Source organism: Cibotium barometz, chromosome 41, assembly GCF_041138505.1.
Source record: "Cibotium barometz isolate CiBa-2024 chromosome 41, ASM4113850v1, whole genome shotgun sequence".
Taxonomy (NCBI): Eukaryota; Viridiplantae; Streptophyta; class Polypodiopsida; order Cyatheales; family Cibotiaceae; genus Cibotium; species Cibotium barometz.
Genome location: NC_141086.1, coordinates 4,965,541 through 4,992,397, shown reverse-complemented (window position 1 = coordinate 4,992,397; position 26,857 = coordinate 4,965,541). Strand labels below are relative to the sequence as shown.

General features: G+C 49.3%; 2 protein-coding genes and 1 pseudogene across 2 annotated transcripts in view; 2 read left to right on the top strand and 1 right to left on the bottom strand.

The window, feature by feature from the left end:
- Positions 1 to 26,857, bottom strand: part of LOC147614620 (ER lumen protein-retaining receptor-like) — a 49,442-nt gene that overhangs the window by 14,200 nt on the left and 8,385 nt on the right. The window contains exons 3-5 of the mRNA XM_086779902.1: positions 23,904 to 24,019; positions 23,704 to 23,777; positions 5,842 to 5,905 (exon numbers count right to left, since the gene is read on the bottom strand). Of these exons, the coding sequence (XP_086636028.1) occupies positions 5,842 to 5,905; positions 23,704 to 23,777; positions 23,904 to 24,019 (254 nt within the window). The remainder of the gene's footprint in view (positions 1 to 5,841; positions 5,906 to 23,703; positions 23,778 to 23,903; positions 24,020 to 26,857) is intronic.
- LOC147614622 (uncharacterized) lies at positions 1,308 to 4,765 on the top strand. Its single transcript, XM_086779901.1, has one exon. It carries the CDS (start codon positions 2,396 to 2,398, stop codon positions 3,458 to 3,460), a length of 1,065 nt encoding a protein of 354 aa, XP_086636027.1. The 5' UTR covers positions 1,308 to 2,395; the 3' UTR covers positions 3,461 to 4,765.
- On the top strand, positions 14,901 to 16,054 carry LOC147614621 (uncharacterized; annotated as a pseudogene).

The following is a 26,857-nucleotide window of genomic DNA, read 5'->3' as shown; positions in this document are numbered from 1 at the left end:
ATGATACGCAGCAAACGGTCAGTACCTCATGACATTATCCGAGCAGAGTTTGCTACGCCTCCTATGATGGTAGAGGCCATATTTCAAACTATATGCCTGCTAGACAGATTCAGAGAGATGCCACAGGACAGATTATCATACAGAGCTTTTCAGGCATCTAGACAGTTGGCTGAGGCAGGAGACAGAGGATCATGGTATGCACAGGTCACACATTGGTTCTCACAGCATGGCCTAGACATGGATCATCTACCACCATTCCAGTATGACAGGGATGCACCACATATCCGTCTCTCTCATAGTGAGAGGAACAGAGTATTGAGACAGGATCTATGGCAGCTCTATACACGAGAGACATGGATATCGCCTACACAGCCTCTTCCACCGAAGATGCTATACTACAGAGATCACTTCATGAGTATCACTGATGATGGATTTATAGAGAGGCCTAGATACATGGAGGGCTTTTTACCACACGGCTCCCGAGTGGCTATTGGTCAGCTCAGAGTTTCATCACACCGATTGGAGATTGAGACTGGCAGAGCAGCACGGATCCCCCGAGAGGAGAGGGTATGCAGATTGTGCAGAGAGGAGGTGGAGAGTGAGGAGCATTATGTATGCAGATGCAGAGCATATACAGCCATCAGAGAGAGATATCCCATTTTATTCAGAGAGCCACATTCCCTATGCCAGATCTTTGAGACAGCAGACCAGCGCATACTGGGGAGATACATTCTAGACATACAGCGCCACAGAGAGACATTATTACAGGCTCAGACAGCTCCAGAGGGGGGGCGACAGACACAGATTACTACATTTTTTCAGAGATCCATACCCCTCCCAGCCCCTACACGGCAGGGAATTACTCTCCAGAGAGCAGAGACACTTAGAGCCCGCAGGAGACAGAGGACACCTGGCTTTCGGACACCACGCCTATACCAGAGAGAGATGACAGAGATCAGAGCTCAGTTTCACAGAGAGGGTACGGAGCGACTGGCTCGCTTCAGAGCACACCCAGGCATGTTCTTCAGGGAGCTGTGGACACCCCCTTCACTGATGTATACCATTTTATACCCCCAGTATGGTACAGGATGGAGCTAGCTAGGTTGCATATCATGATTGTATACTCCATGCATATAGCTTTGCATTCTCCTAGTAATAGAGCTCCATCCCCTGCACACCCAGATTCAGCTTTTTTATTCAGTACTTTTTCATTTTGTTGGGATGACAGAGGATACCCCATACAGGTACTCCGATTTGTCTCATAGGCCGAGTTCGGTCTTTTGGAAGACGTTAATAAAATCTTTCTTTCTTTCTTTCTTTCTCTCTCTCTCTCTCTCTCTCTCTCTCTCTCTCAAGCCTATCCATCTCTTGAATCTTCTAACTTCTCTCTCTCTATTACAATGACGAGGGAGAAGAATAAAGCCTTCAATGTGCATGCTATCCATGTAGAGAAAGCTGATGGAAAGTCCAAGTCATATAGGTGGACTTGTAAGTATTGTGGCAAACAATACACAAGTAGACTTCTCCAGCATCTTGGAAAGGTGGGGGGGCAAGTTGCGCCATGCAAGGAAGTCCCCCTTGCTATATCCGATGAGATATTTGACAAGATCAAGGGTGGATTGGGTACTCACCGTGATAGTGGTAGAAGCTCAGGGGCGGATGATGAGGTCATTTCCCCGCCTTGTGATACATCCTTCCCCGCCGCCTCCATTGGTGCCGCCTCCGCCTCCTCAAAGAGACAAAGGCTTGAGTCTCCCATGAGGCAAGCCACTCTAGCCCAAGCCACCAGGGGGTTCTCTTCTTCTCTATCACATCTCCGAGAACGGCAACGGCTAGCGGATATAGAGATTGCACGCACCATTATTTAGTGTAATCTCTCATTCCATGTGCTCAAGGTAGATCAATGGAAGTCGATGGTGAAAGCCATTGCAAATGTGGGCCCATGTGACGGATGGACCGGCGTCTCCTATCATGACATGCGCACGAAGAGGCTTGTGGATGAGAGGGAAAGAATCAATAGATCTCTCAATCCGGTGCGGGCGGCATGGTCCAAGTATGGGTCTAGCATCCTCTCTAACGGATGGAGTGACCGGAAGAAGAGAGGCATCGGCAACATAATTGTCTCTTGCCCTCGTCACATACTTTATGCGGGGCGTGGATTCCCGAAAGGCGGGGAGGAAAACATCGGGTGCATTCATATATCGCCATATCAAGCAAGCCATCATGGAGGTAAGTTTCAACTTTCAACTTTCAAATTGCACTCAAGTCTTTAAAGTTTAGGCTTTAGTATATGTGATATGATCATATGTGGCTATATCATGACTCAAGTCTCATACCGCATACGCTCATTGCATCGATTCATGTGCATTGTGACATGTAGGTCAGATCGGAGAACATGGTGCAAGTCATCACCGACAACGCTTCAAATTGCCGTCGGATGGGGAAGTTGCTCGAGGAGGACTATCCCTCGATAGTATGGACGCCTTGTGCCTCCCATTGCATTGACTTGCTCATGGAGGATATGGGCAAGTTAGTGTGGATGAAGGAAGTAATGACCGAAGCTATCTCTATTGTCACCTTCTTCACCACAAAGGTGAAGGTGCTTGCCATGTTCAGCGAACATAGCAAGTTGGAATTGAAGAAGCCTTCATCTACACGCTTCGCCTACATGTGGCTCCTCTTGGAGCGCCTCCACGATGTGAAATCCTCCCTTCGCCAAACAATGGTCTCCACAATGTGGAATGAGTGGGATGAGCGAGAATCGGCGGAGGCCAAAGCCATGCAACGGCTTTGCCTGTCGGTCCGCACTATTGTCATTGCGGTCACGCCCTTCTATAGGGTATTGCGGATGATTGACATAGAGGGAGCCACCATGGGCCTTCTCGTTCACTTCATGAGAGAGGCCATAGCAGAGTTGCGCGCTTCTCCTTCCATCGACGAGGAGAAGCGCGATGGTATGTTGACCATTGTGGAGAAGAGATGGAAGTGGATGCGAAGACCTCTCCATGGTCTTGCCGCTTTATTGCATCCAGCTTACAAATCACCCACCCTCTTCACCAACGTGGAGCTACTTGAAGCCCGAGATGCTTACTTGCCCAAAGCATTGCCGGAGGATCGCCATGGGAAGTTCCTTGAGGAGCTCATAAGCTACAATGACCAAAGGGGAGGAGCCGCGTTTGCATCTACTACATGTTGGAAGAGGGAATCCCTTGTGAAGCCCCTCTTTTGGTGGGAGACATTTGGGTATGCGCTCTCAAGCCTCCAAAAGGTGGCTTTGAGAATCCTAGTTCAGGATTGCTCTTCGGGTACATGTGAGAGGAACTGGAGTTTCTACTCACTTGTACACACGAAGTTACGCAATCGCTTGAGCACGCAACAGTTAGAGCGGCTAGTGTATTGCCGCGCTAACTTGCGCATGGTGCGCGCAATGCAAAAGATGGAATCGGCGAGACAGGTATAAGTTACAACTTATAAGTTATAAGTTATAAGCATTCAAATTTCAAACTTTAATGTTTATTGAAATTTGAAACTAAATTCTAATACATTGCTTGTCACTTGATCATTGTACAATGTAGGTGAATGTGGATGCATTCAAGCTTCCAGGGGGCACTCTTAAGAGTGTAAACAAAGTGCAAGATGAGGAGGAGGAGAGGATCTATGCAGAGATCTATCGAGAGCTCGAGTCGTTTGATCGACGACCTACTCACACTCGTCGCGGGCGTGGAGGTAGTGGTAGAGGAGTGTAAGTAGAAAGCCGTGGATGCACAGTTCATGGTGCTTCCAGGGACATAGTGCATACCTATGTGCGGCATGGTTCGGGTAGCTCCACACTTGCTCTTGCAGATGAGGATGCTCCCTTTGGTTTCTCACATGAGCTTAGAGAGCCCGAGTTCGATGATGAGGGCAACCTTCTTAGCGATGGTGATTTCGGCGAGGCCACTGATGTGTCCTCTTCTCATGAGGATGATTTCAGCAAGAGCTCTGATAGTGATGCCTTTGTCTAGTCTCTCCTTAGGCCTTGGCTCTAGCCTCTCTTTTTGTACTCACGCCTAGCGCGCATGATCGCATCGCACCTCTATGCTTTATGTACTTTTGTTTGTCACTTCAAACTTGTTATTAATGATATTTTGGTTTGAAACAACTTCTCTAGACTCTACCCTTCCAAATTGAAAATGCCTATGTTTGTAGATGTTCTTTAATAATAAAAAACCGTATTTTACTGTATGGTATCCCAAAATTTCATATCGTACCGAAAATTCCCGTACGGTATCGTATTTTCGTACCGTGACAACTATGGTCCTATCTTTCCACTTAATTTTACACTTAGGGATCAACTTATTTCTAAGTTGCCTTTTCCTAAAACCAATCACCGTTTTCGGTTCCATGTGGAACATAAGACAATTATTCAACCTCAACAAGTTCCTCAGGAGTCACAATGCTATCCTCAGCTCCCAGCATCTCTTTCAGTCTAATGACATGAAAGACTGGACTTCCCAAGGAATCAGATAATCTGACATCACAAATGTCATGTACATACATGGACATGGCTAATCCCTTAAGTGGACAGCAAATAAACAAGAGTCTAGGGTAGTAGTAGCAACCACTATAACAGGCACCGGAAGGTAGCTTTGTGGACTAGGTTAAGACCAGCAGTCGGCCAGTTGACCTGGCTTCAATGGCCTATAAAAGGCAAGGCATTTCTTCTTTGTAGGTATCTGCTAACCCCATCCTTGAGGCAGGTCAAGAGTCAAGTCTTTAGGGATCTTTAGGTTATCTTTTGGAAGGACAGCCCCCACAGATTTTGTACAGTCCTATGGACATCTTTTTGTACTATACAATAATACTAAAAATACAGCTCTCTCTATCTTTGTTGGTGATTAGCATCAAATTTCCTATTCAATTGCTTAGGGCTGAAAGAAGACACGAGCCCCACATTTTATCTGAGATTCTTATATAGTCACATAGGAGCTCCACATTTTATCCGAGTTTCTTATGCTATGCTCCAGCATGTATCTGACAGAGGCATTCCTCAACACCATTTGCATGCCTCATCTTGGGCATTGTCTTCTAGCAACACTTTGTTGGAATCCTATCTAAAAGAGAGTGGCTCTACTACAATGATTGTAACTTCTGCGAATTCAGTATTTGGTAGGCCTAGCATCATCTCCCAACCAAAGAGCTTCAAGTCACAATCTCATGCCCTTGGTGACACTGCTGTAAGTGGCTCGTACCACCAAGTGGGCCTATCTACCAAGACTATAACTATGTCAAACCATGGATCAGTCTTTATGCCTATCAACTATTAGCTATCTTTAACACACCTCTCTAATTTAGTGTTTCTAACCGTTGCCCATTTCTAAATCCTTAAATTCTTCAATGATTCTAAATCATTCGAAAAGTTGATCCCTGGGCTATATTAGGGTATCCCTAAACTTTAATGTTCCGAAAATTGATCCAAAAGTCTAGGTGTTGCATGTGTACTTGCATTAGATTGTTGTGCACTCAGGTTTTCCTACTTTCCATCTTGCAAAGTGGCGATTGAGCCAAAAGTGTAGGTGTTGCATGTGTCCTTAAATCAAATGGCTTAAGCAAGGGTATATTTATCTCTAAGCATTCTTACCTCACAACAATCTCTATATTTCACTGAAGGACAGTAAATGAGAAGCTATCCTTTTACAAAAAAGACTCGACACATTCTAGTGCTTGCTTGCAACTACTTTGACCAGCTACCTTACCTTCCCAAACCAGCCATTGCTACATGCACCAATTAAGCCATGGAAATACAAACAATTGCTTCCACCTCGAATGCTGCTTAAACCATTTTCAGAAGAAGATGTGTACCTTTTGAGGTAGTAGTAGAAAAAATCTGCATACAGAACTGTTTGCACAAGACCAGAGACCCATGCTGCAAAATAAAAATGAATAAGTCTCTCTCTCTCTCTCTCTCTCTCTCTCTCTCTCTCTCTCTCTCATACACACACACACACACTGGCAGGCATATTGATCCCCATACTACTTTATGCAGATGACATCGTCCTCCTCTCAGACTCAGCTGAGGGGCTTCAGAGACAGTTGGATGCCTTACAAGACTTTGGCAGTCAACGGGATCTCTCTGTTAACCTCGGTAAAACCAAGGTAATGGTCTTCAATACCTCTCGCCCCTTCACATCCAGATTGAGCTTCACATATAGAGGGGATCTTGTGGAGATTGTCTCATCCTATGTCTACCTTGGTGTCACTTTCAAAGGCCCACGCTTCACCATGCTTCCCACAGCACATGCCAAAGTGACACGGGGTTATGCAGCCTTGAGCTTACTTGAGCAGCAGTGCTTCCAGGCACATTTCCAGGAGCCCAGAACGAAGGGTTGGCTTTTTGACACCCTCGTCACACCAGCCTTGATGTATGGAGCAACCTTCTGGGGGCCAAATTTATCTACTGAGGATTGGCAGCTAGTTGAGAGGCCCTAGGGCCCAGGTCATGATGTTCTCCCATATGATCCACAGCAAACCATCAGTCCCACACCAAATTATCCAGGCAGAGTTTGCTGCAGCCCCAATGGTAGTGGATGCACTCTTCCAAACAATCACATACCTCCATCGCATCAGTCACATGGATCCCCACAGGTACCCAAGGCTTACCCTAGAGTCCTCAAGACAACTAGCACTTGAGGGGGTTCGCTGAAGCTTCCGCTCCCCCCCTGCTCGCGCTGCAGCCTGCACACACACCCCCCTCCCCGCCCTCGCGTCTGCTCCACCCGCCTGCCCCGTCCTATCTGCCTTCGCGTCTACTCCCCCCGCCTCTGCTCACGGGGGATTTGGCAGGAGCTGATCCACACCCTGCAAGGATAGTATGACCGCATCCGGGGCGACTCGGATGCGGCAATCTTGCGGCACCAGGCCTTCCACACTTCTTGGCGCAGCGGCCCCTTCTATACACTACACGCGGGTACCCCCCGCTAGCATTACAGGCCACCTGTTTGGCTTTTCCCCCCTCCTATTGTATGATATAGCTCTCAGTTATTTGTACTGATCTTTGTACCTTTTTGCACCTAGGGAGAGTCTCCCTAGCTACCTTGATTGGATCTCTGCTCTGCCTTCTTATGAGCAGGAGAGTTTTTTGTAGCCCAGCGGGTGTTTTTTTATAACTAATGAAAGGATCTTTTCTCGGAAAAAAAAACTAGCACTTGAGGGCCACTCTCGAGTATGGTATGCACTAGTTTCCACTTGGTTCTCAGTATATGGGCTACGCAAGGACCGTCTATCCCGCCTTCAGTACAGTTTGGACTCCCCTTTTCTCCAGCTCTCTCACGAGGATACCAATCGGGTTATCCGGTTAGATCTTCTTAGCCTCCACACCCATTGCACATGGATCACACCTTCGGAGCTCCCCACAAAGATGCACTTCTACAGAGATCACTTCCTCGCACTCATTGAGGATGGATTCATCCGGCAGCCGGGCTACTTGAGTGTTCACATGTCCCATGCCATGTGGATTGCGATTGGCCAGATACGGGTTTCATCCCACCGCCTCAGAGTGGAGATAGGTAGAGCTCAACGCATCTTCAGAGCCGGGAAGCTCATACGGAGGCCCAGAGAGGAGAGGATCTGCCGATTATGCCACACAGAGGTTGAGACCGAGGAGCATTACATATGCTACTGACCAGTATACTATGAGATCTGCGGGAGGTTTCACTGTCTACTTCGTGAGGGATTTGGTCCACTCTCCAGGACCATTGACTTCCAAGACCAGCGTTGCTTAGGCCTCTTCCTGCTTGAGCTCCGCAGACATGGACACCTTCTTGAGAGAGCTTCGGCCCTAGCCACCCCGCCCCCTCCCTCACCAGCCAACCATCACCAATTTCTTCCGGACCCAGGAGGTCGAGGACACCGATATAGTGGATCTTGTGGACCCTTCACGAGCTGCTCCGGACCTACCTCACCTGAGAGGAGTTAACCTCGGATTGAGCCTCCGCACTCCAGCGTGCCCAACGCCCCCCCGCCCCCCCCCCCCCCCCCCCCCCCCCCCCCCCGCGGGTCAGTCATGATCACCTCATTAGCTCCAGATCCAGGACATGCTCCACCACCATCGAGCTACCTTTCCACATGGCATAGCTGAGGGAGACCTCTCAGCCATCCTCATTAGCCCCATGCTTGATATTTTGGAGAGTGGTATACCATCTACTCGGAGTTGATGGTGCTCTCATGTTTCTATGTTCTGAGTATTTCCATGATGAGTTTCCATGGACAGTTTAGTGAGATAGCTATGTTTATGTTTTATTTTCCATTCCATGATGAGATTGTTAGAAGTCATCTCCTGTCCAGTTTTATACACCAGAACCTTTGTTGTGGGTGTGCCCGCCCTTATGAGGTGTTTTCCCATTTTTCCCCACTCTCCGTATTTTTCCCCTATTTTTTCCCATTTTTCTGAGGCTTGGGAGGGCTGCCAGAGGGTGCCAAGAGCAGTACAGTGCTGGCCGACTGGATGTTTATCAGTCGTGGGCACTCTTGCTGCTGGCCGACTGGTTTTGATCAGGTTTTGGCACCAGATAGCTGGCCGACTGCATTTATGCAGTCGTGGACCTTTTTTATCAGTCGTGGGCTTCTCTTATGTTGGCCGACTGCCCTCTAGGGGAGTATATATAGGTCCTCAGCCCCCATACCTCATTTGTATCATTCCTCGGGATCTTCTTGTGTATATAGAGCAGAGTTACACGCCTACATCTGTCTCTCTCTTGTGCTGTTTTTCTGCCTGCGTTTTTGCTTTTGCTCTTGTGTTCCCAGATTTGGTCATCATCTCCGCTGCATATTCTGACATGGTATCAGAGCCCTAGGCTCTAGATAGGTCTTGGGATTTGTGTGAGCAAGAGGGGGCTGTTTTGTGGCTGATTGGTGGACTGTTTTGGGCTGATCGGGAAGAGGAGAAGCAAGAGGAAGGCGGGCTGATTTGCTGGACAGCCACTTGCAGGTATCAGTTCTTCTTTGTTCCCACCCACCCACCCTTTTCAGAGTACATCCCCGCTATGGCAGATCTGTTTGAGATGGCCGAGAGACATGTGAAGATCCCGACACTCCCCACGTTCCCGGTGGACCGTCAGTTGGACGGGAGCAACTACGGAATCTGTTTTGGAGTCGTACGACCTCGCCGATTTCGTCGTTGTTGGTGTTCCACGGCCGGAGGTAGAGGAAGGGGAGTTACCGTCAACCCGAAAGGACCGGGAGGCCCAGACGTAGATGTGGGATCGCGTCAACGCCAGGGTCCGTTCGTTTATTTTCCTCAATTGCACACCACAGGTAATTAATCATGTAAAGCATATGACGCTGGCCAGAGGTATATGGCAGCATTTGGCCTCACTTTACAACAGGGTATCGCCCATGAAGAGGATTTCCTTGGAAGTACAGATGCGGGTTATGAGCCCTGCAAAGTCGTCGACGATGCGGGAGCATATTAACAAGCTGCAGGCTCTTCAGCAGGAGGTTCTTCAGGCTGGGAAGGAGATATCGTCGGAGGACATGGCCATAACGTTGCTGTCACACTTACCCTCTTCGTACTCAGATTTTACTCGTCGTTGATTACCAGTGGCAGGCTCAGCACCATCACGTGGGAGGAGCTTGTGCCCATGGTCTTGGACCAGGAGGAACGATTTACGAACCCTCCTCAGGGTGGAGGTTTGGAGGCCTTAATTGGCCAACGGTCGAAAGGCCGTAACACGGGCAAGGGGAAGGCTTCATCGGAGAAGTCTTCTGAGAAGATGTCCGTTAGTGACCGCGAGAAACTGAAGGCAGAGAGGACCTGTAATGATTGTGGCGAGAAAGGCCACTACTGGAGGCAGTGTTTCAAGCGGAAGACCGAGAAGGGTGAAGACTCCTCAGCAGCAATCATGAAGACTCCGGCTTTTGTGCACCTGGAGGTGATGGACACCGATGCTTCATTTTCTTCAGGCAGGGAGGAGATTGGAGGATTCTCCGCAACGGATACTCGGGAGTGGATTCTCGATAGTGGTGCTTCCAGGCACATGACTCCTTCCCGTTCCGGTTTACAGGATCTCTGCAGGCTTTCTGGTCATATTCTTACTGGGGATACGTCCACTATCCCAGTTCACAGTGAGGACAGGATGGAGATAGTTCCCGATGGCAGAGGGGGGAAGCATTCCTCCCAGGTGTTGTATGTTCCGGCACTTGGTTTTCATCTGTTGTCGGTGCATCAGGTTTGCAAGACTGGCGTACGGGTGGAGTTTGATGAGCATTTTGTTGCTCTCCGGGACAAAGCAACAAGCCAAGTGGTTTGGGAAGGTGGAGTGGAGAATGGAGTCTACAGGCTTTCAGCACTCTCTCTCTCCCAGGTCCTCAAGATTGTGATGAGTGGCAGTGTGGTAATGGCTACTCAAGTGTGGATACGCTGCAGGTGCGGGCTTTCCGAGACCAGGTGGTGGATAGCTTGCCAGTAGATGGCAGCAGTTGGCAGGAACTTTCCAGTACTGAGGTTGGTAGTTCTTGTGTTCGTAAGTCAGAGGAAGCTGAACAGGTCACTTATGCTCTGATGTCTCGTAGTGTTCAGGACATAGAACTTCCAGTAGTTGAGGATGTTCTTTCCACGGGGACCTTTCAGAAAGCCAGGCAGGTGGCAGGTGCTTACTTGCAGAAGGAGGTGGTTTCTCCAGGCTTTGTGGTTCCGGATTCAGAGGGGGTGGGTGACAGGTTTCATCAGGTTTCCAGGACTTGCTTGTGCACCGTAACAGGTGTTGATCCTTGTGAGCAGTGTGATGTCTCTGTGACTCAGAAGCTGTATGGTTCATTGATCTGGTTGATGGACACCGGATTGGACGGGAGCTTCCTGATGAGGCAGTTGAGCTCTTGGTTGCAGATGTCTCTTTGGGAGGCAGGATTGCGTTTCCTGTGGTTTCTGCGGCATGCGAAGGATCAAGGACTCTTGTACACAGGAGGGGGATTGTTGGATGGAGTTCGACTCCACGGTTGGAGTGACTCGGTTTGGGGAGGAGATCCGGACACGAGGAGATCTACTTATGCCCCAGGAGCAGTTTTACGGAGCAGGAGGAGGTTACATTGCAGGTTTGGGCTTCCACTGGAGGAACCCTTGGTCATCCAGAGGCACTTTGTTCGTGAACAGATTGTTGCTGATGACATCTTGCTGGAGTTCTGTTCGACGGAGGACAGTACGGTGGACCTCTTCACGAAGTCGCTCTCTCAGGACTTGCTCAGGCGGCACCCCAGCTCCCAGTGGTTGGTTACACAGCCAGGAGCTGAGAGGGGGTGTTAGAAGTCATCTCCTGTCCAGTTTTATACACCAGGGCCTTTGTTGTGGGTGTGCCCGCCCTTATGAGGTGTTCTCCCATTTTTCCCCACTCTCCGTATTTTTCCCCTATTTTTTTCCATTTTTCTGAGGCTTGGGAGGGCTGCCAGAGGGTGCCAAGAGCAGTACAGTGCTGGCCAACTGGATGTTTATCAGTCGTGGGCACTCTTGCTGCTGGCCGACTAGTTTTGATCAGGTTTTGGCACCAGATAGCTGGCTGACTGCATTTATGCAATCGTGGACCTTTTTTATCAGTCGTGGGCTTCTCTTATGCTGGCCGACTGCCCTCTAGGGGAGTATATATAGGTCCTCAGCCCCCATACCTCATTTGTATCATTCCTCGGGATCTTCTTGTGTATATAGAGCAGAGTTACACGCCTACATCTGTCTCTCTCTTGTGCTGTTTTTTTGCCTGCGTTTTTGCTTTTGCTCTTGTGTTCCCAGACTTGGTCATCATCTCCGCTGCAAATTCTGACAGAGATATGCCATGGACATTCTTGTATCACTTTGGTCTCATAGGCCCATTTATATTTTATTTTCCATTCCATGATGAGATATGCCATGGACATTCTTGTATCACTTTGTTCTTTAGTAGACGCTTAATCTCTCTCTCTCTCTCTCTCTCTCTCTCTCTCTCTCTCTCTCTCTCTCTCTCTCTCTCTCTCTCTCTCTATGTTTTCTTTCTTTCTTTCTTTCTTTCTCTCTCTAGATCGTGGCATGGAGGAGTAGAGTCTGAGGAGCATTATATTTGTCAGTGCCCGGTGTATTATGAGATCAAGGGGAGATTCCACTGCCTATTTAGAGAGGGGTTTGGCCATTATCTCGGGTTATGGTGTATCCAGATCAAAGTTGTCTCGGACTCTTCTTGTTGGAGATCCGATAACATAGAGAGTTACTATTCAAAGATCCTTGACCTCGGCACCCATCTCAGTCTAGCATCACCAATTTTTTCCGCCCACAGAAGGAGGACACTCAAGACGGTTGAGGCCACTACAGTACTAGCAAGGGGCAAACCATCTCGCCCCTCGACTAGAGTTACCTTGCCTCGTGCCGCCGCACTTCCGAGAGCCAGACGGCCTCACCCCTCTAGACCTCAAGAACCCCAGGCTCACCAGCCCCAAATTGATGAGATCCTCGCCTGCTACTACCAAGCATCTGTAGCTGCTACCTCATCCCAGCTTCTCCTCGGCCCTGCAGATCTAGGGGCCCTCCTCACCCGCTCCGTTGATGCTGGACATCCTTTATGAACCCCTACCACGCATCGATGGATAGCTCCCTCTCCACACTCGCACCCTCGTATCCTCTACACTCATTGTGTATCCTCCATTATGAGGATGGTGATCCTCCATGATGAGGATGATGATAAAGATCCATACATATCTACATATACCTAGGGATTAGTGTTAGTTATTTTTTTGTTATGTTTTTTTTTCCATAATGAGATTCCATGGACACATTGTACACCTTTTGTCTCATAGATCAGTTGGGACTTTTGCAAGACATTGATATATCTTCTTCTTCTTCTCAGAAGATAATCGCAGGCCAAGAAAAGGAGATTGAGGCTATATTGACCAAGCAGGAGAATGAGATAGAGGTTCTTAAAACAGCCAGTGTGACTATGGAAGAAGGGGAAATAGGCTAATAGCGCAGCCATCCCTCAATGATGAGCTGAACATGCTTCAGGAGCAATTGAGGACCCTCCAAGAGGAGAAAGAGAAAATTGTCAATGAAGCAACCACTTGGGCCGAAGTGATCCAAATAACACAAAAGCCGGTGGAGGATGTAGGGAATTGGATCGAGGTAGCCAAGAAACAACGGAACCCACCCTCAACCACTAACATCATAAATGACACGCTCAAGGAGGAGAAGAGGAGGAAGACTCGAGCTTTACATGTGCAAGTTGTGGGATGGAAGAAAGGGGCATCACCAAAGAAAGATGCCATATCATTATGCACGAAGATGGGTATCCCCGACACCCCCTTCATCGAAGCATGGAGGGTGGGTAAGGACACCACAAGAGAGTGCACCCTCATCCTCAAGTTCGGGGATTTGGAAGCAAAGCAAATCTTCCTCACCAAAAGCCAAGCCTTGAAGGGGGAAAAGACTTGCCTAGAGGATGACCTCACACAATGCATGCCGTGCATACCGCAGGCACGGAAGGCAAGGAAGTGGGCAATGTACAGAAACACAAGGATGATTATCACCGAGCGCCGCACCTCATGGTGTGAGACCTATGAGATCAGGTTAGAAATTGCGGTTTGGAACTGAAATGGGGCTCTATGGCCAGATGCAGGCTTGTTTGAGGGGACATTCAGAGGGCACGACATAGTCCTATACACAGAGACACACCAGTGCCAGGAGAGCCGGCTACCTGAGGTGAGAGGATATAGATGGGAGTCCACGTACCACCCACAACCGCAAGGGGTGAGTGGCCTAATGAGGAACACATCTCCCAAGGCAACACATGGCTAGCCGCAAGGCCATGCAGCTAGGTGGTCTTTTTAGGGAAGCTATAACTCAAGGCAAGCCAGTTCCACTCTGTTGGTTCTGTCTCCAATGCGTCAAGCACAAACAAGGATAGGCACCGTCCAACTGTGCAAACCTTGTCCCAAGCTTATGTGAAAGAGTGTCCATGGCTGCAAGAATGTGAATCTAGTCCTAAGAGTTGGCAGGCACCAAGAGGGGCTTATATTCTTGGTTCTCATCTTCAACAAGCTTTGCAGATGTCAATCGATGTGGTGTACGCTTCTGTGCTTTGCAAATATCGATTGATGTGGTCCGAGCACTTGAGTCTGACTTATTGGCGAGAATGCCTCACCCCCTAGTTATTTGCAAGGACTAGTTACCTTTGCATATGGAAATGTGAAGGGTTTCAGCCTTGCATCTCTCACGTAAGGCCTTTCCAATCATGTACCGGCCTTGCATCTCTCACGTAAGGCCTTCAGAATTGGTTTCCCAATCGTGAACTAGCCTTGTGTCTCTCATGTAAGGCCTTTCGAGAATCGTGGTGTATGACCCTCTTCCCTGAAAATCCATCACCACGAATGTGGGGTTAGCCTAAAGGTCTTAATCTTTGCATCCTAAAGGATGTATCATGTAACCAAAGGCTTAGCTATGTTCCCATCGGCAAGCTTGACCATGAGGCTTGTACCTACGAGTGGTGGGCTTACCCAAGCTTCCCAACAACATCCTTGGTGATTATGCTAACACCAACACCATCGTTCATGAACGACAGGTAACATGTCGTATCTCTACTATCGACCACATCTTCACACTGCGTTGCCTGATTGATCAGGTGAAGGCGCAGTAGAGGAGGCTTTACTACTGCTTTGTGGATTTCTGCAAAGCCTTTGATACAGTGCCACGAGAGCGACTCTTCCAGCGACTTCAATCATTAACATGGGGCATCTATGCATTATATGAGCAGGTACTGGGACGGGTATGATGCCCAGGAGGCTTATCTGAGACCATTGCTAGCACCATTGGTGGGAAGCAAGGATGCCCACTCTCCCCTACTCTCTTTGGGCTCTACATCAATGAGGTGGCTGATTTCATTCTACGCAGAGGCGGCGGCGGGATTGACATCTCAGGTACACCTATCCACATTATGCTATATGCTGAGGACATCATTCTAGTGTCTGAGTCACAGGAGGGACTACAGCTACATCTACAGGCTTTAGATGATTTCTGTACACAGAGAGGGCTGACAGTGAACCTTGGGAAAACCAAGGTTATGATATTCCATACGTCGGGGCAGATCCGACGACAGTCGATCTTCACTCCTGCAGGAGGCCAGGTTGCAGTGGTGGACTCATATGTATACCTAGGGATTACATTTGCTAGTACATCAGGGCCCTTCTCTATATGACACGAGCAGCCAGAGATAGATTGACATGAGGATATGCTGCCCTGGCCATGCTTGAGCGACAGTGCCACCAGGCACACTTTCAGGAGCCCCGCACGAAGGGGTGGCTATTCGACACTCTGGTAACACCCGCACTAATGTACGCAACAGCAGTATGGGCACCTGGACTCTCGGCCTCCTCTTGGACACAGATCGAGAGACCCCAGGTTCTGATGCTCTCACGGATGATTCGCAGCAAACCATCTGTACCACATGACATTGTCAGAGCAGAGTTTGCTGCACCACCCATGCTAGTAGAGGCTCTCTTCCAGGTGGTCTGCTTTATTCATCGAGTGCGAGCCATGGCTCCGGACAGATTGTCACGTAGAGCTTTTGAGGCATCCGGACAGTTAACTGAGGCTGGTGACACAAGATCATGGTATGCACAAATGATACAGCTATCGACCCAGTGTGGGTGGGACATAGATCACTTACCACCTCTTCAGTATGATCTTAATGCTCCACATATGCAGCTCTCACATAGTGAGAGGAATAGAGTTATGCGACAGGACTTATTGCAGCACTATATGAGGAGGACATGGATCACACCCCACCAGCCCCTGCCTACAAAGACGCTATACTACAGAGATTGTTTTATGAGCATCTCAGAGGATGGATTTATTCAGCGACCCGGATATATGGATGTGTACATGCCTCACAGTGCCCGAGTGGTGATTGGCCAGTTCAGAGTGTCATCACATCAGTTTGAGATTGAGGTAGGTAGGGCAGCACGGATCCCCAGAGCAAAGAGGATATGCAGACTATGCCAGGAAGAGATTGAGAGTGAGGAGCATTATGTATGCAGATGCAGAGCATATAGTGACATTAGAGAAATGAAATGAAATGAAATGTTATATTAATGTCTTCAAAAGGCCAAAGTGACCTATGAGACCAAAGTTACAACCATGTGACATCTAATACACTGTCTGGAAAAGAAAAGAAACAACTGAAGGTAAGTATCTAGCCCCACAATACATCAGTAGGGGGCATCCGGAAGCAACAACTAGGGAGAGTGGGAAGCTAATGCTACTAGTCAAAATGGGGTACATTATGGGGGAGTACAAAAGTGACAATGAGTACAACAGTATATGGCTGGAGTCGTAATCATCCTAGGAGCTCTAGCATGGGTCTCTGCTTGTGTCAGAATATGCAGCGGAAATGATATCCAAACTTGGGTAGACAAGAGCAAGTAGACTGCAGAAAATAATCAGCACAAGAAACACTGAGAGATGTGTGTAAACTCTTCTCTATACACAAGATCCCGAAGAAAACTGAATGAGAAAGTGGAGGAGGATGGGGGGGAATATATACAAGCCCAAGAGGGCAGTCGGCCAGCCCTGGAAGAGGCCCACGACTCATGAAATGTCCACGACTGCTGAAAAACAGCAGTCGGCCAGCATCTGGTCCCCACGTCTGCTCAGATCAGGTCGGCCAGCACACAAATAGCCCACGACTGCTCCAGATGCAGTCGGCCAGCCTCAGTGTGGTCCTGGCATCACCTGGCAGCCCTCCAGCCACTAGGAAAAAAATGGGAAAAATAGGGAAAAAATACGGGGAGTGTGGAAAAATGATATACGGGCGGGCACACCCACAACAGAGGCCCTGGTGTATACAAATAGACAGGAGATGACTTCTAACACCCCCTCTCAGCTCCTGGCTGTGTAACCAACCCCAGGGAGCTGGAGTGCCGCCTGAGCGTAGCCTGAGGTAGAGACTTCGTGAAGAGGTCCGCCGCATTGTCCTCCGTCGAACAATAAAGTAGCAAGATGTCACCAGCCAAGATCTTCTCACGAACAAAGTGATACTGTATCTCTATATGCTTGGTCCGGGCATGGAAAACCGGGTTCCGAGCAATAGCTATACAACTCTGGTTATCACACTGGATGACTGTGGGCTCCCTCTGTGGAAACCCCATCTCGCCAAGCAGCCTCCGCAGCCATACAACCTCACAAGCAGCACCACAAGCAGCCCGATACTCTGCCTCTGTCGAAGAAAGGGCAATAGTCGGCTGCTTCTTGCTGCTCCAAGAAACCGCTCCTGAGCCGAGGGTAAAAGTGTATCCTGAAGTAGATCTCCTCGTGTCTGGATCTCCTCCCCAATCTGAGTCACTCCAACCTTGGAGCTTGACTCCATTCCCTCCTGTGTAAAAGAGTCCCAGATCCTTCGTACTCTGCAGATACCGCAAGATCCGCAATCCTGCGTCCCAATGAGTCTTCAATGGCGTCTGCATAAAAGAGCTCAACAGCCCTACGGAGAAGCTCAAGTCCAATCTGGTGTTCAGCAACCAGATCAATGAACCAACCAGCTTCCGGTACTGCGAGGCATCAACTGGCTCACTAGGATCTGTAACGGTTAACTTTGTGTTCGGGTCCATCGGCGAAGTAATAGGCTTGCAGTTCTCCATCCCAAAGGCCTCAAGCAACTCATGAACATACCGCTGCTGAGAGACGAAAAACCCCCTCTGGGTCTGCCAGATCTCCAATCCCAAGAAGAAGTGGAGTAAGCCTAAGTCGGTCATCTCAAACTCCGTTGACAAGGCAGCCTTCGTCACTCCAATGTGCTCCACATGACCGCCGGTGAGAATGAGATCATCCACATAAAGGATGATGAGTGTGACCAAGCCGCGTTCCCGAAAGAGATACAGGGTTGGATCTGCAACCGATCTCTGGAATCCAGTCCGAATAAAGAAGGAATCAATCTTCTGATTCCAAGCCCGCGGAGCCTGCTTAAGACCATACAAGGCCTTACGTAACCTGTAAACCATCCCTTCCGATCCTGGAACAATGAAGCCTGGAGGCTGCTCAACGTACACCTCCTCCTGCAGGTCACCATTAAGGAACGCCGATTTTACATCCATCTGGTACACGGGCCACCTCTGAGAAGAAGCAAGGGCAAGAACGGTCCGAATCGTGGTCATCCGCGCTGTCGGTGCAAAGGTATCCTCGTAGTCGATGCCTGGCCGCTGAGCATAACCCTTAGCCACGAGCCTGGCTTTGTGTTTGTCCACCGACCCATCAGCCGCGTACTTGGTCTTAAAGACCCATTTGACACCAATGACTGACCGCTTCGACGGCCTCGGTACCAACTCCCAAGTGTTGTTCTTCTCGATGGCGTCAAGTTCCACCTGCATGGCTTCCCTCCAAGTATCCTGTGAAAGGGCTTCCTTTACGGAAGTGGGCTCCTTATCCCGCATGATACGAGACATAAGAGCATAGTTCACCTGAAGAAGCTCCGCCGTGTTGCTTTTATCTCGAACTCGATGTGATCTTCGAGGGCCGTCCTCTGTGGTCCACTCGGAGGGTAGCTCCGTGACACCTGACTCCCGAAGGGTGTCCATCAACCACCTAGGTACTCGAACAGATCGGGGAGCCTCCTGTGATCGCGGGGGCTCAACTCCAGCTGCGGGCTCAACCTCCTGTGATGACTGAGGTGGATCAACTGGAGTGATAGACTGGGAATCATCATCAGACTCTGGATCTCCAAGAAGTGGCGGCTCCTCGACAGTGGATGCTGGAACATGCTCGTCAAAGACCACATCCCGGCTGACAACAATCTCGTTCCTCTCTGGATCATACAACCTGTATCCCTTGGAAAGAGAGTTATACCCCACAAATACCAGCTTGCGGGACTTGGAGTCAAGCTTCCCCCTCTGCTTCTTCGGAATATGTACATACGCGTCACTCCCAAAGACACGGAAGTGCGAGACATCGGGTTTTCTGCCAAAATATGCCTCAAATGGAGTCATATGGGGTACAGAAGTCGTCGGAGAGCGGTTAATGGTATGGACAGCTGTCGCCACAGCCTCACCCCACAGTGGACGAGGAAGATCTCGATGCTCCAGCATGGTCCTCGCCATCTCCACCACTGTCCTGTTCTTACGTTCAACAACTCCATTCTCCGAAGGCGATCCGGTATTGGCCAATTCCCTCTTGATGCCATGATCTGCACAAAACCGAAAGAATACAGTCGAGGAGAATTCCCCTCCTTTGTCAGCCCTGAGAGTCTTGACCTGAAATCCAGACTCTTTCTCCACCATCACGTGCCAATCCTTGAACCGAGCAAAAGCCTGGTCCTTCTGTGAAAGAAAGTAGACCCACGTGAATCTGGTACAATCATCAACAAGCAGCATGAAGTAGAGAGATCCTCCCAAGGATGGTATCTGCTGTGGTCCACACAAGTCAGTGTGAATCAACTCCAAAGGTTTCGAAGCCCGCCTAGAAGCCTGCTTCGGAAAGGATTCCCTGTGCTGCTTACCACGTATGCAAGAACTGCAGCGTCCTTGCCTACTACCAACATCTGGCAAGCCAACCACCATCTGGTCCCGGAAGGCGCGCCGCAAAGCATCCACATTTAAGTGGCCAAAACGAAAGTGCCACAAGTCTCCGACCTGAGAGCCTGTCAGTGAGGAGAGTGCAGAGAGTTTGTAGATACCGTTCTCCACACCGCCTTCCCAAACAACTTTGCCTGTCTCACGGTCCCTTAGAGCAACTGAATGCTCCTCAAATTCCACCCGAAAGCCAGTCTTGCATACCTCATGCACTGACAAAAGATGAAAGCCCAGAGCAGGGACATAAAGAACACGGGAAGCATGCTTGCCCCCCTTGCCGTCGGGAATGATCTCCATCCGGCCCTCACTATGAATCGGAATAGTGGAGTTATCACCAATAAAGATACGACCTGACTGCCGCTTCAGATCCAGGAAGAAGTCACGGGATGGAGTCATGTGCCTGGAAGCACCACTATCGAGAATCCATTCCCGAGTATCCTTTGCGGTGAAGCCAACTGCCTCCTCGCTCGAAGACGATGAATCATCGGAGTCCACCATCTCCAAGTGCACAAATGCCGGAGTCTTCGCAGCTGAGGCTGAGGACTCAGCACTCTTCCCTGTCCGCTTAGGGCACTTCCTCCAATAGTGGCCTTTCTCGCCACAATCATTGCAAGATCTTTCGGCCTTCAGCTTCTCTCGTTCTGGATCAGGCTTCTTCTCGGAAGACTTATCTGGTGAAGCCTTCCCTTTGCCCTTGTTGGTATTACGGCCTTTCGACCGTTGGCCAGTTAAGGCCTCCGAACCTCCGCCGTGAGGAGGGTTCGTGAAACGTTCCTCCTGGTCCAAGACCATTGGCACAAGCTCCTCCCAAGTAATGGTGCTGAGCCTGCCACTCGTGATCAACGAGGAATAGAAAGCGGAATACTGACCAGGCAAGTGGGAAAGTAACGTGATGGCCATATCTTCGGACGATATCTCTTTGCCAGCTTGAAGGACTTCCTGCTGAAGGGCCTGCAGCTTGTTAATGTGTTCCCGCATCGTCGAAGACTTTGCAGGGTTCATAACCCGCATCTGCACTTCCAAGGATATCCGCTTCATGGGTGATACCCTGTTGTACAAAGAAGCCAAGTGCTCCCATATGCCTCTCGCCAGCGTCATGTGCTTCACATGGTTGATCACCTGTGGTGTGCAATTGAGGAATATAAATGACCGGACCCTGGCGTTGACACGGTCCCACATTTGTGCCTGTGCCTCTCGGTCCTTCCTCGCGGATAAAACCTCCCCTTCCTCAGCTTCCGGCCTTGGCACCCCTTTGATAATAAAATCAGCAAGATCATATGACTCCAGAACTGACTCCATCATGACCTTCCAGATGCCATAATTGGACCCGTCCAACTGACGATCCACTGGGAACGTGGGGAGAGTCGGAATCTTCACGTGCTTCTCTGCCATCTCGAGTAAATCCGCCATCTCGGAGAGTAACCTGAAAGGGTGGGTGGGTGGGAAAAAATCTGAAAATCAGAGAATATGCAAGTGGCTGTCCAGCCCTTCTGCCCGCCTTCCTCTTGCACCTTCACTTCCCGTTCAGCCCGAAACAGTCCACCGATCAGCAACTTGTTGCTCCCCCTCTTGCTCAGAAAAACGCCCAAGATCTGCTAGAGCCTAGGGCTCTGATACCATGTCAGAATATGCAGCGGAAATGATATCCAAACTTGGGTAGACAAGAGCAAGTAGACTGCAGAAAATAATCAGCACAAGAAACACTGAGAGATGTGTGTAAACTCTTCTCTATACACAAGATCCCGAAGAAAACTGAATGAGAAAGTGGAGGAGGATGGGGGGGAATATATACAAGCCCAAGAGGGCAGTCGGCCAGCCCTGGAAGAGGCCCACGACTCATGAAATGTCCACGACTGCTGAAAAACAGCAGTCGGCCAGCATCTGGTCCCCACGTCTGCTCAGATCAGGTCGGCCAGCACACAAATAGCCCACGACTGCTCCAGATGCAGTCGGCCAGCCTCAGTGTGGTCCTGGCATCACCTGGCAGCCCTCCAGCCACTAGGAAAAAAATGGGAAAAATAGGGAAAAAATACGGGGAGTGTGGAAAAATGATATACGGGCGGGCACACCCACAACAGAGGCCCTGGTGTATACAAATAGACAGGAGATGACTTCTAACAGCTTGATGGCCTAGATATCTGCCATAGTGAGATGCCTGGTCGGACGAGCCCGATGCCTTGCAATAATGCTCTAAATCCTCCGGTGTAGGCACCGTCTCTGATGGGAGGATCCGCGAACCCTCGAGCGTCTAGATCTGCCCAACTGGATAGCTCTCTCAACTAGAGTCCCACAGGGTGCCCACTGCTGGGCTGTCGGCTGTATGTCCTCCCGGGTAGTCCCTCTAAAGAAGTCAGTAATCTGTCTCTGTGTGGACTCCCTACCATTCGGGCGTCTGCTCCTGATAATGGACTCTCTGAGCCTGCGGATCTCCGGGAGATAAAAACCCAAGCATCGCTGATTACAATAGTCCATGACTCTAGCCAGTGGTCCAAATCCCTCTCTGAAAAGGCAATGGTAGCGCCCTCGAATCTCATAATATGCTGTGCAGCGACAGATGTAGTGCTCCTCCGTCTCTGGCTCTATCCAACAAATCTGACAAATCTTGTCCCTTGGAGGTATGCCTCTAAATCTACCGGTCTCTATCTCTAACTGATGTGAAGAGGTGCGGATTTGCCCAATGGCGCACCTCAATCCATGAGACAGATGAGTATCCATGTAGCTCGGTCTAAGTATAAAGCCATCCTCCGTGGTGCGGAGAAGATGGTCTCTATAGAAAGCCATCTTCGTCCCCAACTCCTGTGAGGGCTCTAGCCATGTCCTCCTAGTGTCCAACTGAATGAGGTCCTGTCTGATGACTCTACTAATCTCAGAATGTGTCAAGGTGAGAGAGGGTGCCTCCAGAGAGTACTGGAAGGGTGGAAGTCTGTCTAAACTGAACCCGTGGAGCTCAAACCAGGATGCTATCTGCGCATACCAACATGAAGTGTCTCCCTCCATGGCTAGTTGATGAGAGGACTCTAAAGCCAGTCGTGCATACCGGTGTCGGGGAAGCTCCCAAGTGCTATGAATGAAGGACACTGATCTGGCAAGAGCCTCGACTACGATCGGTGGTGCTCCCATCTCAGCTCTAATAATCTCATGGGGTACCGAGGCCTTAGCCCGAATCATCCTGGAGATCATGGACACAAGTGGTCTCTCCATCGATCTCCATCCATCGTATGTGCATCCTGATCAATTGTGACGATCTAGGCTAGGCCAGCAGATCTGTACTCCATATAGCATAGCCGATGTGACCAGAGAGAGAGAGACACCACCATCTTCAGTGGACATCCCTCACTCCGCCACATCATGGAATCCGCAAACCAGCGCAGATTTGGCCAGTTCTTGCTAGAGAGACAGCGCCACAGAGAGGCACTACTACGGACTCATACCATAGGGAGAGGTGGGCGACAGCTCCAGCTCACTGATTTCTTCCAGAGATCTATCCCAGTGCCTACCCTGACACAGAGGGGGTTACACTTCAGCGCGCTGTGGACCTCCGAGCCAGACGGAGACCGAGAGCACCAGGCTACCAGTCTCCCAGACTACATCAGAGGGAGATTACAGAGATACGGGCTCGACATCAGCACCATATCCAGGAGCGGCTAGCTCACTTACACTCACACCCCGAGATCATGCTCCAAGGGAGTTTTGCCTCGCCATCGCCTATGTATCGCATATTACACCCCCATTATGGTACTGGTTGGAGCTAGACAGATCTGCATTGCATTCTCGTATACCCTACGCATATAGGTTGCATACTGAGCCTTTAGCAGTAGTGCTCCATCCATCACACCGCCCCACTAGCTCAGTACTTTCATAGTCTATTTCATGTTTATTTTGTCCTTTTTTTCTGGACATCTAGAGGACATTGACAGTTGTACATTGATTTGTCTCATAGGCGGCCTCGTAGACGTTAATACAGCTTTCTTTCTTTCTTTCTTTCTTTCTCTCTCTCTCTACCCCGCACACCCCCTGGCCCACCTCAGCCTCTCTTTTCACTCTCTCCAATGTTACCAAGGCTATCCACAAACTCTGGAATGGAAAATACAAGGACCATAAGGGAATATAAGCTGAAACTGAAGCCAGCAATCAACATTTTTGAAAACAGTTTAAAGAATTTACTGATCCATTTGCGATAATGATTTTCTGTTAAATATCGATATATCCAGTTTAAGATGTAGAATCCTCTGTATGCCCTGCAAGTACATCAAATCAATCTGTTGTTATATGCCAAGCAACAATAAAAATCCAAACACCACCGTTCTCTCACATTATCATACAGCTGGACATACAGCATACTCTTGCAATACAGAAATCGTTACCCAAGGAAAAACACGTAGTTTCCTGTCAGATTGTCTACATTTTTCGTTCTCTGGAGTAGTACCAGCTGTGGGAGGATAGCAACTGCTTCAAGATACAATGAGAATGTCCAGAGCACCTGCACAAACGTTGAAATTATGAGTGCTGGCAAATACAACATAGATTGTCACACTAGTGCTGCTACATGCAGAATTCATAAAAACCTATTGCATTCAAATCACCTTCCTCATATAGTATGTGTAAGCCTCACTTGTACAACATGCTCCTTTTAAAATAACTACGTAATGCATCATTTTCATATGGGCATATTAGGAGGAAAAAAAAGGTAAACCAAACAAAGAATCACTATCACCACGATGAAAAGTGTAGAACATTTTATTCAGACCCATTCACTTGCATAAAACTAACAAGTACATGACTAAAAATGTACCTTAGCCAAAAGTCGTAGGAAACACACCTTCAGAAATGTAAACTTACAGACTGGGAAGCAGATAGTTTTGGAAACAAGAAAAAAATAAGCATAAAAAGGCCCAGATTTAGAGCCAATTTTGTGAGCAAACATAAAGGAATGGGTAGAAGGCGGACTAAGGCCAGCCCACACTACAAAGGATGTTCTGTCACCTCTGGCAGAAAGAACCTTAGAGCACACAAGGGAAAGAACAACCAGAGTTATATGCTGGCCTGACTGCTCAATCTCTGGTCGAAAGAAGTCTGTAATCTGCCTCTGTAGGTCTCTCCCTCAATGAAGATGGTCTTTATGTGATTTGCCTATTGGTAAAAAGGCCATTGGATGTAAGTGGGTTTTTAAGTTGAAACGAAAGCCAGATGGCAGTGTTGATTGCTATAAGGCTAGACTTGTTGGATGTACCTGATCTGTCCCATAGGTCGGATTCGGCCTCCCGTGGACGTTAATATAACTTTCTTTCTTTCTTTCTTTCTTTCTACCCCGAGTCGGTTCCTCTTCCTAGAGGCAATGTGGCTGTAGGTACTCCAAAGTTGCTCCAAGCAAGAGGAGCTGACGGCCTGGCTAAGTATGCGGATGGCAAGCTGCTGCAGCTCCGGTCCATCTGAACCAAAGTCCTCCCACCAGAGAGCAGCACCAACTTTGGAGCGGTCAACCTGTGCATCATGACAACCATAGGAGCCATGAAATGACCTGTACATCAAAAGTTGGTCCCTGATCTTGCGCCTAACCGATGCATCAGGCACAAGACGATCCAAGATGATTCTCCATCCAGCGCTCACCTCCCAGTCGCTCTCCTACTTGTTGCCTTGGAATTCTGGGTCCACCACATAAGGTGCTACATACAATGGAGAGTAGTAGGAATTCCACCTTCCTAGACACAAGGCATGGATCTCCTTGTATCTGTCTTCGTCAGGCACGAAGTCTTTCAACTTCTCTATCATACGATCCATGGCCTCGTAGACCTTACCTATGCATGGTTGCATAGCGTCTACAATCCTCAATAGGTGGACTATGGGCCTCACCATAGCATCTGTGGTCTTCACACGCTCCCACCAAGAGGCGTCATCCGCCCATAGCCTACACTCTTGGCCAGTGTTTGTATGGGACTCTTGCATGGCGACAAACTCGTAGCTAAGGAAAAGCCCCCTCAAAGCACCGCTACAATCCTTCAACCGGCCCAACATAAGAAAGTTGTAGGCAAACCGGGTGTCAGAATATTTGAGGAGAGAGAGACACGACCTCTTGTTGAACTCATGCCGAAGTCTTTGGTGGTTGAGAACGAAGGAGACCATGGTGTTGGCCTCCTCAATGAGCGGGCTGATCCATGGTAATGCCCCGATGTCCTTGAGGAGGTTGTTTAGGCAATGAGCCATACAAAAGGACACCGTGACATGTCCATACATACCTTGGAGAATAGCTCCTGCCGCCCTATTGGAAGGCTCCCCATCCGCAACAAAGCCCACTACATGCTCGGGGCCAACGATCTCCATGGTGGTAGCCCACTCCGCCGCAAGCGCATCCGCGCTCTTCCTAGTGCCGGATGCATCATGAGATGAGATGAAGTACATCTCTCCGCGGGAATATGCAACCATGCCGTGAATACTCCTCTTGCGGGTGTCACTCCATCCATCCACATTGAGGGAGACTCCGTTCCTCTCCCATTGCCGCTTTGTGTTGTCGGCCGCTTGCTCTACAATGCGCTTCTCCTTCTCGAGCAATGTAGTGCGCAAGCTCTGGGATGAGGGGGGCGTATAGGTTGAGCCATACTCCCCAAATCTTCTTAACCATGACCTTGAAGTATTCCGACCTATTCAAGAAAGTAATTTACTAATGAGAAGGGGACTAGGATGATGAAAACATGAATGATGAATTGGCAATGATCGATTGCACTTACCTAGCCGCTTGAAAGGCAATGTGGTCGTGGAAGAAGAAGCGGGCCACCGCCATATCCACCTCCTCCTTCAACTTGGGGTTCCAATTCTCCCCAAGTGTAGATTGTCGCCGTGGGCCACGCAATGATTGACAGGCTGTGGAGATGGAGGGTGCCGGCGTCGTGGATGGAGTAACATTCCGACTTGATGGTGAAGGTGATGGTGTGCATGATCCCGATCCACCACATGACTCCATTGTAGAGGCTTGAGTTCCTCTCCCCATCGTCGCGAGATCCACAGCCACTCGTGGTGTCCTTCTTGTCGCTTCGACCGCTTCGTAGACGCTAAGCTTGTCAAGAAGTTTCCGTCTCTTCTCGGGTGTGACATTCGTGCAAAACCTCACCTCATGCCCACTCTCATGCAAGAGGTGGGCTCGCACTTTGTCGGCACCACCCGTTCGCCGGTACGGGCAAAGCTTGCATACCCATGGCCGAGAACCGCCTCCATGAACGGATGTGGTGTAGTTAACCTCCTCCCACCATGTCCATCCCGTTGTCCTTCTACGAGAAGCCCCGGCACGTGAGCAGGATGCCATGGTTGAAGATGGCTTGACTCTTGA